This window comes from Myotis lucifugus, unplaced genomic scaffold, assembly GCF_000147115.1.
Source record: "Myotis lucifugus unplaced genomic scaffold, Myoluc2.0 scaffold_89, whole genome shotgun sequence".
Classification (NCBI taxonomy): domain Eukaryota; kingdom Metazoa; phylum Chordata; class Mammalia; order Chiroptera; family Vespertilionidae; genus Myotis; species Myotis lucifugus.
The window spans coordinates 3,881,793-3,896,351 of record NW_005871137.1 but is presented as its reverse complement, the minus strand read 5'-3'; the positions used below and the strand labels follow the sequence as shown (position 1 = coordinate 3,896,351).

At 36.0% G+C, this 14,559-nt stretch overlaps 1 protein-coding gene across 16 annotated transcripts in view; it reads right to left on the bottom strand.

Annotated features, from left to right (window-relative positions):
• PRPF40A (pre-mRNA processing factor 40 homolog A) overlaps positions 1–14,559 on the bottom strand; it is a 58,074-nt gene that overhangs the window by 12,932 nt on the left and 30,583 nt on the right. For 13 of the 16 annotated variants that reach the window (XM_023756117.1, XM_023756115.1, XM_014458007.2 and 10 more), the window contains 10 exons: positions 13,042–13,162; positions 12,738–12,791; positions 11,021–11,045; positions 9,983–10,345; positions 8,045–8,153; positions 7,480–7,544; positions 7,076–7,240; positions 3,617–3,725; positions 2,224–2,374; positions 1,231–1,364 (listed from right to left, as the gene is read on the bottom strand). In XM_023756117.1, coding sequence (XP_023611885.1) covers positions 1,231–1,364; positions 2,224–2,374; positions 3,617–3,725; positions 7,076–7,240; positions 7,480–7,544; positions 8,045–8,153; positions 9,983–10,345; positions 11,021–11,045; positions 12,738–12,791; positions 13,042–13,162 — 1,296 coding nt within the window. The remainder of the gene's footprint in view (positions 1–1,230; positions 1,365–2,223; positions 2,375–3,616; positions 3,726–7,075; positions 7,241–7,479; positions 7,545–8,044; positions 8,154–9,982; positions 10,346–11,020; positions 11,046–12,737; positions 12,792–13,041; positions 13,163–14,559) is intronic. The other 3 variants (XM_014458005.2, XM_023756113.1, XM_023756118.1) reach the window with 1 other exon arrangement.

Genomic DNA, 14,559 nt, shown 5'->3' with positions numbered 1-14,559 from the left:
GTAAATTGTAAGTTTTTATGGAATGAAAACGAAAATAATGTTATTAACTGTGACATTTAAGATGGTTAGTGACCTTTGGCATGGTGGCCCAAGCTTTTTAAAAAGCCTACTAGATGATTCTTATGTACACTAAGTTTTGAGAATCACTGGCTTAGGGCATGGCAATGTGTCCTACCCTAGACCAAACAACTGTTATTTTATTTTTTGTTAATCATTACCCAATAGTATTTTTCCTTTGATTTTTAGAGAGAGTGGAAGGAGTGGGGAGAGACACAGAGAGAGAAACATATGAGACACACATCACATCAATTGGTGGCCTCCCACGTGGGCCTGGGGATCGAGCCTGCAACCGAGGCAAGTGCCCTTGACTGGGAATCGAATCTGACACCCTTCAGTCCACAGGCCGATGTTCTATCCACTGAGCCAAACTGGTTAGGGCAAGACAACTGTTATTTTAAGAAACAGACATATTTAAGCTACTGTAACTTAGCATTTATACTTGTACAGTGTTTAATGGAAGAGACTCTGTATTTAAGACTGCAGATTCAAATTTTGGCTCTACTATTCAATAGTTGAATTTAGTCAAGTCACTTCCCCTGTCTTGGATAATTTCCTATCTATGTAAGTGGACATAAAAATAGTACCTACTTTTATACAAGGCCTGCATAAAAATTAAGAAATTTAAATCTATAATGTTTAATCAGTAAGCAATCAATTAATGCTAACTGCTATCATTATAACTCACTGCTAATATTCTTCACTAATGAGAGAATAAAAGGTGGTACATGAAGATGAAAATGAAACACTAACCTATGTAAAAAATATGTGATTTCAGCTCCTATGTATAGCATTTAAGAATTACGGCCTATCCCCTAAACATTACCACAGCATTCCCCACAATTCTCTAGAGCTTAAAAACCAACTAGTACCAATGATTCAACACATATATTTTGTTTTCAGTCTTCCCCTATCCCATTTCTCTTTCCCAAATAAAACCTTATCTATCAGTGTGCTCCTTAAATACCAAATCTGTTACAGCCTTCCATATTCCGCTGGACTAAAATGGCTGGTTTCCTTAAATGGGTTCATAACTACTTGTAGAACTTAAAGAGTTAATTGTGTATGAACACTTCACAAAGCCTATGTTAGAGAACTGGGATCAGGTGTCTCAAAATAGTTTGTAGTATTGTTGCTCATTATAAAATTAAGCTAGAAAGATTTTTAAAATACCTGAAAAGATTCTCTATTTTTACGCTGTCGCCGCCTTTCTCTCAGCAAACTCTTCTGTTTTTCTTCTTCCTCCTCCTTTTCTAAAGCCCGAATGTGTTCTTCAAAGCAAATTAATGCATCTTCTTTATCCATGTCTAGAGTTTTTTTCAGTAAAAAAATTAAAATATCAAATGTTAGGAAAGCAATTTAATTATTTGCATTAACTTTATAAATTTCAAATTTACCTTTCCAAAATACTTGTACTGTAACTCAAATATGACTTGTAATCATCTAAATGGGTAACATTTAAGGAAAATACCAAAAAAGACTTCATCAAAAGATACCCTGCATCCGAGGATAAAAGAAAGACTATGCACATGATCCAATAATGAAAACAAAATTATTAGAATATTTGTCAGCAGTATCAGAATTATCCAAGGAACTTTTCCAAAGTGCAGAGTTCTAGGCCCTACCCCAAATCTCCCAAAGAGGTTAATAATAATAAAAACACTTTAGCCCTAACCGGTTTGGCTCAGTGGATACAGCGTCAGCTTGCGGACTAAAGGTCCCAGTTTGATTCTGTCAAGGCATGTACCTTTGTTGTGGGCACATCCCCAGTAGGGTGTGCAGGAGGCAGCCGATCAATGATTCTCTCTCATCATTAATGTTTCTATCGATCTCTCCCTCTCCATTCCTCTCTGAAATCAATAAAAATATTTTTTAAAAAAAGAAGAAAGCATGAATAAAATGTGGTAATTTGGTTCATACGAAGTGACACAAGACAATTTTAGGTTTGTTGAATGATAAACATATTTCAAAGATTATCTGATAAAGCTAACTTTAGATTTTTGTCCTAAATCACAAAAATATCCTATTTGGAAACAAAACATCTTTTCACAAATGAATTGACAATTGTCTAAAATTCAATTAATGGTCTCATTAAGAAAGTAAGAATTCTTTGCTGCTCGACAACCTTTTAAAAACTGTTTCCTCCCACTTAGTCATTATGCTTACTCTGTAATTCCTCATCTTCTGCAAAAGTTGGATTATCCATCAAATACTGCTGGGCTTCAGACCAAGTAGTAGAATATGTTACATTAGCCATGTTGTCAAGTATGTTTTTTAAGGCTTCCCAATTTCTTTTTCTCAATTGCTTTGCTTGCTCCTAAATCAAAAGTATGAATAAATTTTTTGAAGTTTAAAGGAAGTATGATATTTGAACTGCAATTAGTAAAGGTTTCTTTACATTCTAACTGATGACCAAATTTCAATACTCATTTACTTTGAATATCAACATTATTTACCTTTCCAATGCACTGGCCTAGCTGCTTGGTTTGTTATCTATTTTCAATTTTTTCACCTCTCTTCTACAGCCAAAATCTAGATAACATGACTCTCTCCTCCCTCCAATAAATGTCTCTTCCTTTTACAACTATGTTCTACAAAGCTAGTTACTGCCGACAAATCATACAATGAACAAATGCTAAGGTCTTCAACCACTTCTAGCTATGACCAAACTTTTATTTATACTACATATCTGGAAGTCTCTTAAAGAATGGATAATATACAATTTAGTGCATAAAATAGTCATAAGCAAAAAAGAGGTATTTTAAAACACTATCATAAATAAATTTTAGTGGAAACCATTACGTACTAGTGGCCTGGTGCAAGAAATTCGTGTACTCGGGGTGGGCAGGGAGGTTCCCCCAGCCTGGTCTGTGCCATCACAGTGCGGGAGCCCCATGATCCATCGCCCCAAAGAGGTTGTTCTCGCCCACCCATCCGGGGCTCCTCAATGGATTGCCCCAAAGAGGTAGGTCGGAGCCAGGGGTCCTGCCTCAGTCCGCACGGAGCTGCGGGACCCCCAGGCCTCGCTTTGCGGAGGCTTCCGCCAGGCCCCAGGCCTCCTGGTGATAGATTGTGATGGCATGACCAAGTCCCCGACGCTCCAACTCCCCGACGCTCCAAATCCCCACCCACCTGCACCTGCTGTGCACGCAGCCTACTGATTGTTCATTATGCGTGAGGGCGTCCCGACCATTTGCATATTACCCTTTTATTAGATTACTGCCATTCTTATAAAAGAATCATAAGTGCAAGTACCATAAGCAGAAACAGAGTATTTTTAAACCCAATGAGCTAAAAAGAAAAAGTGTCTTCTCTCTCAAAGTAGGTATAAAACAGCCAGTTAATGACAATTAAACAATAGATAAGTCTATATTTTCTATGTTCACATCAGTACTTACAGAAGCTATACATTTCAAACCTAACTTCTAATAAATGGGTATGCTGCACCACATAAACTGGATAAACAACCAACCAAAATGAACATGATATAAAGTAACTATTAATCAGAATGAAGAAACATCTTGTTTTATCTATAAACACCAGTAAGAGTGAATTATACCTTTTCTTTTTTTGAAAGAAAGAATAAAACATCTTCATAGATTTCAAGACGATCACGCTCTGATATTGCATTCCAGACTTCCATCTCGCCAAACATTTGCTCTGCTTTTCTGTTCAAAAAAATTAAATGTTACTCTATATCATACAATAAAAATTAATCTCTGGCCATTTTGACTTTATACTAAATTTAAAACCACCATATGAACACTCTTTACCACTCAAAATTCATGACTGTATTATAAAGGAAACCTTTTGAATAATTAAGAATAAAATAGCTTAGGACTCCTTAGAGACAAAGGAGTTAATTGTAAATGAGCAACCTTTTGTACTCAAAACTATCTCTTTTACTTAGGGTAGCTAGAGACACTATCAAACTGCCCATGGGACTAAATGATAGACTTCAAAAAGTTATCAAGCCCTAGCTGGTTTGGCTCAGTGGATAGAGCATTGGCCTGCAGACTGAAGGGTCCCAGTCAGGGGCACATGCCTGGGTTGCCGGCTCGATCCCCAGCGGGGGGCACGCAGGAGGCAGCCGATCGAAGATTCTCTCTCATCACTGATGTTTCCATCTCTCTCTCCCTCTCCTTTCCTCTGAAATCAATAAAAATAAAATTTAAAAACGTTATCAGATGCCTTGGCCAGTGGTTCAGTTTGTGGAAGGGTCGTCCAGTACACAAAAAGGTTACACGGGGTTTGATCCCTGGTCAGGTAGAATATGGGAGTGGATGAAAAAAAAAAAAAAAAAGTGAAGAGCAAATGAGAGGAGAAACCAAGATGGCGGCATAGGTAAACACCGGAGATCGCTGCCTCGCACAACCACTTCAAAAATACAACTAAAAGACGGAACGGACATCATCCAGAACCACAGTAAGGCTGGCTGAGTGGAAATTCTACAACTAGAAGGAAAGAGAAAAGCATACCGAGACTCAGAGGAGGCGCAGTATGGAAGTAAAATACTAAGGTGCGGAGGTTGCATGCAAAGCGGGCTGGCGGCTGAAGGCGCGGTTGTCATTTTCAATCAGGAGGGAGTCTCAGGCTCTGAGCTCCAGTTCCGGGCAAGTCTCTAGGGACCCAGACTCATATGGGAGAAGCGGGACTGTCTGGCATCGGTCGGAACTCGAGGGCAGCTTTCTCTCCGAAGGGCTTGCAGCAATTACCGAGACATTGAGAAGCAAACCTCTGAGGGCAGGACTCAGAGGAGCCATAACTGCTAGCCCCACCCTGTTGATCCTGTGGGACCCGCCCCGCCCAAGCCCTGCAGGGAGGCTGGATAGCCGCAGGCAAAGGCTAGATTAGCACCTCCCTAGAGATCCAGGAGCCAGGAAGCCCAGAGGTCAGAGTGGGACCATCCAGTTTGCAGCTCCGTGGAACCATAAAAGACACACTCAGGGGGCAGACTCAGTGAGCACCAAAGCCCCATTGAAGCAAGTCTTGCCCCAGAGGGGTGTCTCCAGCACAGAAGTTCTCCCACTGTAGACACAGCTGATTCTCACAGCCAATTGGCCTGGAGGTCAATTCCTCCCAGTGATAACTACAATAATCAAGGCTTAATTACAACAAGACTGTGCACAAAGCCCACAAAGGGGTGCACCAAGAGTGTCTACCTCAGGTAATTGGGACACTTAGCACAGAAAGGCACTCTATCGACACAGTGAAGCATAAAAAATGCCGAGACAAAGAAACAGGACACAAATGACAGAAATGGAGGAAAGCAAACTGCTGGATATACAGTTCCAAACCACACTTTTAAGGTCTTTAAAGAACTGTCTAGAAGATGCCGATAAATTTAATAAGGCCCTCAAAAAGACTGGTGAGACCGCCGATAAATGTAGTGAGATCTTCAAGAAATCTAGTGAGACCCTCGATGTTGTGATAAAGAACCAACTAGAAATTAAGCATACACTGACTGAAATAAAGAATATTATACAGACACCCAACAGCAGACCAGAGGAGCGCAAGAATCAAGTCAAAGATTTGAAATGCGAAGAAGCAAAAAACACCCAACCGGAAAAGCAAAATGAAAAAAGAATCCAAAAAGATGAAGATAGTGTAAGGAGCCTCTGGGACAGCTTCAAGCGTACCAACATCCGAATTATGGGGGTGCCAGAAGAAGAGAGAGAGCAAGATATTGAAAACCTATTTGAAGAAATAATGACAGAAAACTTCCCCTACCTGGTGAAAGAAATAGACTTCCAAGTCCAGGAAGCGCATAGAACCCCAAACAAAAAGAATCCAAAGAGGACCACACCAAGACACATCATAATTAAAATGCCAAGAGCAAAAGACAAAGAGAGAATCTTAAAAGCAGCAAGAGAAAGAAAGTCAGTTACCTACAAGAGAGTACCCATACGAATGTCAGCTGATTTCTCAACAGAAACTTTGCAGGCCAGAAGGGAGTGGCAAGAAATATTCAAAGTGATGAATGCCAAGAACCTACAACCAAGATTACTTTATCCAGCAAAGCTATCATTCAGAATTGAAGGTCAGATAAAGAGTTTCACAGATAAGAAAAAGCTAAAGGAGTTCATCACCACCAAACCAGTATTATATGAAATGTTGAAAGGTATCCTTTAAGAAGAGGAAGAAGAAGAAAAAGGTAAAGATACAAATTATGAACAACAAATACACATCTATCAACAAGTGAATCTAAAAATCAAGTGAATAAATAATCTGATGAACAGTATGAACTGGTGATTATAATAGAATCAGGGACATAGAAAGGGAATGGACTGACTATTCTTGGGGGAAAAGGGGTGTGGGGGGTGCGGGAAGAGATTGGACAATAATCGTGCACCTATGGATGAGGACAGTGGGTGGGAAGTGAGGGCGGAGGGTGCGGTGGGAACTGGGTGGAGGGGAGTTATGGTGGGAAAAAAGAGGAACCAATGTAATAATCTGAACAATAAAGATTTAATTAAAAAAAAAGTTGTCAGGAATTTAGCTAACCCATAAAATAGTACTAATTAAAGAAATAAAGAGTCTTTCACTAAGACTCTTCTAGAAGACAGAAAAATAAGGAAGCACATAGGGAAAATAAACTTAATAGCTTACTACATGTTAATATTGAATTACCTAGTTTTAAAAAAATAAAGCACTCTAAAATCAAGAATGCTATATAAATGCAATACTTAATGAAAACAGCCTGTTTCCTCCCACAAATACCAAAAATTTCAATTCTTACATTAAGTAGGAGTCAATCTTTGAATATTAAATCACGTCTTTCTCTCCTTTTTGTTTTAGTTCCCTAATCAATAACTCAATGAGTCTCTAAGTTAAATTCTACATTTAACTACTGATTTGGTATGTACCTAATAAAAAAGTCATAAGCAAAAACCGCCATGCTTACAAATCATCTCATTTTATTTAATGAGCATTTACTTTAGAATAGTTAATGCACTTGGCAAAAAGTAGACACAAACAGTGCAGTAAATACATACTATGCATCACTAAAAACTCTTACTTGTATCTGGTTGTGGAGGTCATTTTCTCGTGATTTTCAAGAAAACGCTGAAAGGATTCCTTAGCCTCTTTGTATTTCGATCTTGCTTCTTCTTTTTCTTCTTTCTCTGTCTGAACTTTATAGGCATTAAAGGCCTGCTTTTTTTCACTCAACTTTGCTAAAGCACTAATAGAAAAATGTTACAGAGTAAAATGAAGACAGAATGATCAAATGTTAGTGCTTTCAAAGACAATACAATTGATTTAATTCACAAATTAAGAACATTTCAGTAAGATATTAAACATCCAAAATAACAGAAGATAATGGAAGTGGAAAGTTACATTGCTTTACACAATTTTGAATTTTCTAGGCTTGCTATGCTCCAAGTACAAAGTAAATTAAAAAAAAAATCATCAAAGTATTACCTGTATCGTGGATCATTAATAATCATTTTCATAGCTTGCTCCCATGAAGCATTAGATGGTACCCGCTGAAAACCATTTGATAAAAAATTAGAATTTCACACAAATATAGTAAAAGTTATACAACAGAGAACAAAGTATAATACTCACTGCAAACAGCAAGCACTTCCTTTGCAGTTTTTTTTTTTAAAAGGTCTAAAAAAATTTCTTACTGAACCAAGGCAAATCTGGGTAATGATATATCTATTCACTAAAAAGAAAACTTAAACTGAAACTTAAACAGAGCATGAATACTTTCTCTTAAAACTACTGATTGAAAGATAACATGTTTTATGAATAAAAAACCTTACAAAAAATATTGAGGTGAAAGGTACTGGTGTACCTTTGCACACAATAGTTTTTGTGGGCTTTTATTTTGGTTAAAGTCAGATTCGCAAAAAATGTTCTTCAAAAAAAGGGACAAATTTAGTTCATTTTCAATAAAGGTATCATAGTATGGATTACAATGAAGAGTAGCTTCATTTATTAGACAATTATTATGTCATGTAAAAATCTATAATGCATATACCTTTTCTTTCAATAACTCTTTAAATGCTTGCTTTGCCTCCTCCTTTGTATTCCAAGTATATGTTTTTTTTGCTGGTTGGCTTTCATCCTCTTCTTTCTTGGGAGTAAAACTAGAGAGAAATTTAAACATGTTATTTATAACTTAAATAAACATTTGCTTCATTTAGAAAAATTTAGCTCTTTAATGTTGAGCTAAAATTTGATAATTTTTGAATAATGTCTCCAATATGAAACCCACATACTTACCTAAACATAAAGAAATAAAGGTAATATAAAAGTTTGTGTAAAACACTCAGTTATTAAGACTCTGCAAAAAGGCCAAAATAAAAATTTAACTACACTAAAATACTGGTTCCACTACTTAACTTCTAAATGACTTACAAATCTTATTCAATGCCTTCATTTGAGTGCTATAACAACTAAGAATTTGAGCAAGCATGACAACATATAAAAGAAGGAGATCAATCTAAATCGGGGTTGGCAAATCCTTAGGCCAAATCCAGCTATATCTAGTAAATATAGCTTTACTAGAACACAATCATGCTCATGAGTTTACATATTGTTTATGGCTGATTGTGTGCTACCATAGCAGAAGTGAGTCACTGTGACAGACTTTAGAACTACAAAACCCAAAGTATTTACTCTTAGACAGTTTTTTTTTTCCTTGGGGGGGGGGGGGTGTCTTTATGAAATGAAAGGTTATAAAATGCAAACATTTCTTTTTATATAAAAAAAGATAATTTAGGAAAAAAAGCTTCAAGTAGAATGCTTAGGGAAAGATAATGGAGTACATACTAACAAAAAAATACAAATATATTCACACTCTAAATATTTCAAAGAAAAAAGCAGGAAATAATTGTTGGCATTATGAAAAACAAATTATTGTGGAAAAAATACAGTAAGTACAAAATGATATGTGAAAGAACATTATTCCAAGCTTAAATGTTTATGAGAAGAACAATTAAAACTTTGTATATGTTAATAAAATAATATTCCATCATTCAACATGCTGTGGAGGTGTCTCATATACATGTACACATTTTAAATGCAGAGAATAAGGGCAGGATGCTATAAATAAAATACAAAAATAATTTTATGCCTTCAAACATACCATATATTCTTTTAAAACTTCTAAGTATCAGAAAAGTTATAAAGCTATTTTCACTTTGAGATATGTACCTAAGAAAAACAAAACTTTTACAAAAATGGGTAGGGAAATGAAAGCAATATGCTTAAATATTAACATGGGTGATCATGTTTCAAACTTGACACCATGGTTAACTTTTTTTTTTATGTAGATATCATTAAAGTAAAAAAGCACAGCACAAGGTTCCTTTTTATAACTGTATAAAGCATCGTTATATGAAATATTACTAATCATAGGGTATGCAAATACTTGCAAACTTTTGCTGCATTAAGTTGTACTAATTTAATCTAATAGTTTCCTTACATCTTGCTTATGTTACCTTTTTTTGCCTACTTGAGTGTTATCTTTATTTTTTGCCTACTTGATTTTTGTTTGTTCAATATCAAACTATAGCAAACTTCACTGCAATGCCATGCTAAGCCATATTTGAGATTGAGGCAAAAGAAAATCAGCAATACTGATCTTTACTTAAAATTTTCCTATTTTATTAATCATGGACTTTTGCACTGATTGTTTTAAAATACTGCACCACAATAGATCTTGACTACTAAAGTTCTGGGCACACTTTTAAACATGTTTCTCATTCTAAGAAGTTCTGCTTCTTAAAATTCTGTGGATTAGTTTTACAAGAGTTTGAAAGCATGAGCATGGCCCAAGAAAATTCAGCCCCAAAAGTGATCTACTATCTAAAGGCTTATACTTTGATTCCCCCAAAATTAACACTTAATGGCCAATGACTAAACTGGCAATTTGTCTGGTACTGATTTGCAGAGGACAAGGTACTAAACTTACTCAGCTACAGTTTCCTTAGATGTTTCTTCTCCAGCATTACTGTCAACATTTTGATCCTGAACAGCAGGGGTAGTAGTAAGTTGTGCTTGTTCTTCAGTTGAAATGGTTACTGTGTTTTCATTATCTACAACAGTAGCAACAATTGAAGTAACTTCAGGCTCAGGTACAACAGGAACAGTTCCACCGACAGTATTAGCAGAGGTGGAGGCACTGGCGTTGGCTGCAGCAGCAGCTGCTGCAGCAGCTGCGGCAGCTGCAACAACAGCAGCTGCCGCTTCTGCAGCAGCCATGGTGCTCATTGTGGAAGGAATTTCTGTTGTAGGAACTGGGGCTGTTGATGCTGTGGTGCATTCTTCTTGCTTACTATATATTTAAAAAAAGAGAAAACTGGTTATTTCAATACTAATAATCACAAAGCCAAATAAAGCTAGTGTTTAATTATCATACAATCAAATGAATAAGAGAAACTCTTAAAAGGGAAAAAAGGCAGTGCTGCCAAACTGTTAAGCCATTTAAAATAATTAAAACCACAGAATGAAACTGGATTACTTTGATTTAATTCAGCAAACATTCACGAAAATGTATGATAGGCACTTAGGCAACTCTGCATTTCCAAAAGCCTAATAATTGTTTTCATTTACAAAATGCCCTATCAGATTGTATCATGCCATAAAACTTTATCTATATCATAAATTTCCATACACTCTTTAGATTTTACTCATTAAAAGAAAAACCTGAATAAAGGAAGATATCTATATCTATATAATACTTCATCCATTCCCAAATTAACATGAACAAAATTTTGGAGTTTTCTATAACACAATCTTAATGATAAATGATGTAGTCTAAATTCAAACAATCACTGCCTAGTAAAGCATCACTAGTGTACTTTGAGTAAATACCCCTCTCCAACCCTCAAATTCTCCAAAGACACCAAACCATTAAGTCCTAACATGTTAATATTATTTATACTGTTAAAACAAAATTATAGGAGATATCACATTTCTAAATACGTACTGATATATAAAATTTGCTTACCTGCTTTCTTCAGCTTTGATCATTGCTATTAAAGAGAAAAAAGAAAAGTTACATACTAGTTTTTAAATACAATTACTGAAAAAAAACTTTAAAGGAGATAAAGTTTCATACAGTAAGATTTAACTTATTATATATGTACATATATAAAATCACCACTTTTACTGAGCAAGTGCTTGCTCCAAAGTCCCAGGGCAACAATTAAAGAATAAAGACAAACTTAAAGAGCAGTTTTTAAGAAAGCTTTTCCCCACACTGCTGCTTTCCCAAAGATTGCTAGCTACTGAAAAAACTCCCTGAAATAAAACAGTACTTTCCCCAGGGGTAAAACTATTTGTTATTTCTTAAAGATATCAAATTCAAAACATGATCAAATTCATGTTATGAAATTCCAGCACATATATACTAGCATTGACAGGTAGATAATTATGCACACCAACTATATGTAGTAGGGTTATATCAGAAATGAGCTTCATATTTCTAACGTCAATAAACTTCGAGCCTACCTACAGTATTATTAGCCAATGGTAGTACAGAAATTTAAATTGAGCTGTAAAGATTAGCAACTCAATGCTCCAGCTTTTATTCTGGTTAAGGTAACATTTTTTTGTAGTGGTAACAAAAATATCTTAGCATCATTAGGGAATGAGGTGCTCTATGTAAATAACAAAAACCTAACTCTATGAAAATAGAGGGTGTCCCAAGAAAATGTATACATACTTTGAATAATTATAAAGGTAGTGTTTACTAAAATACATTTCATTTTCAAAATATAATAGAATCAACTGTTAAAGAGTGTATGCATTTTTTTAGGACACCCGGTATTTTAAAAACTGTATCATTTCTGAAAATCTGTCTAGGATGGCTGACAAAATATACTAAAGGGGTTATTGTTACTAACATAAATTATAATATCTTTCATATACAAATGATACTCTATCTAAGCTAATGAAGTGACACAGAGCAAAGGTAGTAAATAGACTTCAGACCACAGTGCCTTTAAGAAATCATCATTATCTTTTTCATGTCAGATGTCATTTCACATTGCAGACTACTTTGTTAGTCCCATTCTACATTCTTTTACTTTTAACCTACTATAGTTTGACACCAGATTCTACCTTATGTAAAAGTGAAAGAATTAAATTCTCCATTCTTATTCATAATCTGCTATTTTAAGTCCTGGGTTTTATATTAGGTAGTATTTTTAGATTTTAAGCAGTATTCTGAACAATTGAGAATGTTAAAAAAAACACCAAAAAGTCCTCCCTTTGTAAGTGAGGCATAATACTTTGCTTACCTTAATTCTCCCAAAACAAGCATAAGGCCTATTTTGCAATGTTGTGATTATATAAAATCTGCATTAAATATGTACTTTCACAACAATATATTAACAAATTTTAAACTGATAAGGATTCAAGGTTCTCTGCTATCTGCTAAATGGTTAACACCTATATTCCATGTATACACCACCCAGAGCTGTATTTAGAAATATTGTACATAACTGTCCTTGCTCTATTTTCCAATGGCATATAACTTATAAAACACCAAAGTGCAAATTCAAAAGCTACAAGCTCATTTATAATATAACCCTTAAGTGAAAGAAATTCTTTGAATTAGATATTTCTCACTGCAGATTTATCCAATCATGGTTAGTGAATATTAGTGACATAGTATAAAAATGTTAAATAATGACAGAAAATGAATTATCAAAGCAGCTCACCATGCAGGTTTGATTTTGTAATAAGACTTCCAGCAACAATGGTATTCTGGTATCCTAGTTTCAATGGAATCAAATCAAATAAAAATCTATTTAAAATCTATAGAACTGAGATCTAGAGCAACAAGAAAATAAGAGCCCATAAAACTGTTATACCATTTAAAATATTCTAATCATTTAATTTTTTTAAAAAAAGCCTTTGTTTGAACAATCCTATTTATAAAGGATTGTTTCAGTGTGAATGACACACACACACACACATATATATATATAAATTAACATTATGAATTACTTTTTTCTGTTTTACCTTCAAGATCCTCAAGTTCTTTGGGTTTGGCCCAACGGGATTCTTTTGTTTGAGAATTATAATAGTATGGCTTCCCAGAGTCAGACTTGTACTCCTTCCAGGGGCATTTAGATAAAAGTTGCTAGAGGGAAGTAAACCATCAGTTAATAGTAATGTTTTTAGTATCACTCATCACTCACTGTTTTCATTAGATATTATCAAGCCACACAATTTGAAAGCTTGTGAAGTAATGCTATATAAACTACCAATTACGAGATACTTAGAGTAATGTTAAGATCGGAATATATTATTTAATCATTACAATCTACACTAATAAAAGAGAAAAATGGTAATTGGCGTACGACCGCTACCCTTCCCATTGGCTAATCAGCGTATCCTTATGCAAATTAACTGTCAGCCAAGATGGCGGCCGGCAGCCAGGCAGCTGGAAGCAAACATGAGGCTTGCTTGCTCCCGTGACTGCAGACTCCAACGTTCCCCGCCTGACTTGCTGGCCTCTGAGCTGGCAGTTTGAAACATTCTAACAAATATAGCCGGCTGGGATCTCAGAGCTGAAGTTATACATTGTTTCGATTATAGAACGGCAAACAAACCAGCGGAAGCCTCAGAGCTAGAGCCAGAGCTAAAGCTGGCCCAGAAGAAAAAAAAAAAAAGAAAAAAAGGAGCGGTTGGGAGCTTCAATCAACAACTGCCAGCCTGAAAGCAGCCCTCAGCCCCTCACCCAGACTGGCCAGACACCCCAGTGGGGACCCCCACCCCGAAGGGTGTGTGACTAGCTGCAAACAGCCATCATTCCCTCATCCAGGCTGGCCAGGCACCCAGTGGGGACCCCCACCCTGATCCAGGACACCCTTCAGGGCAAACCAACCGGCCCCCAGGCCTCTATCCTATATAGTAAACTTTCAGAAACACGATGGCATAGAGATGATGCTGCGCAGGCAGACATTTGTCTTCAGTATCCCACTTCAATATTAGACCCAAATGGTTAAACTATAGTTTCATAGGTATTTACAGCCTTTTGGGGATACACTATTTGATATTGGATATATCTGAAAGTAAGATTCAGATTCTATACCATCATATAATTTTACTAGGATGATAAAAATTAAAGCGATTCCTCAGTGTAGGAGTTGCCTGGGAGTTTAAGAATATGCAGTTTCTGAAAGAATTGAACCTTTTCTAGGAGGGCAGGAAACATCTAAGAAAGATGTTGGGCATTGGCTGGAGCTTCTAGCTACAAGTCCCTAGAGTCATTTGTGTGAAAAGTGGCCTTAGAGTTTGAGTTGTTATTAGAATAAGCCAGTGTTTGTCAAAGTGTGGTCCTTAGACCAGAAGCATCAGAGTCACCTGGGAACTTATTAGAAATGCAAACTCTCAGAGTTTGCCCTGACCAATGAGGAGCTCTGGGGATGGGTCACAGTAATCTCATTTTAATAAGTCTTCTAGGGGACTCTCCTATACTCTAAAGTTTGAGAACCACTGGGATAATAAGGCATTGAAGTCTAAAAGAGCTGGTAG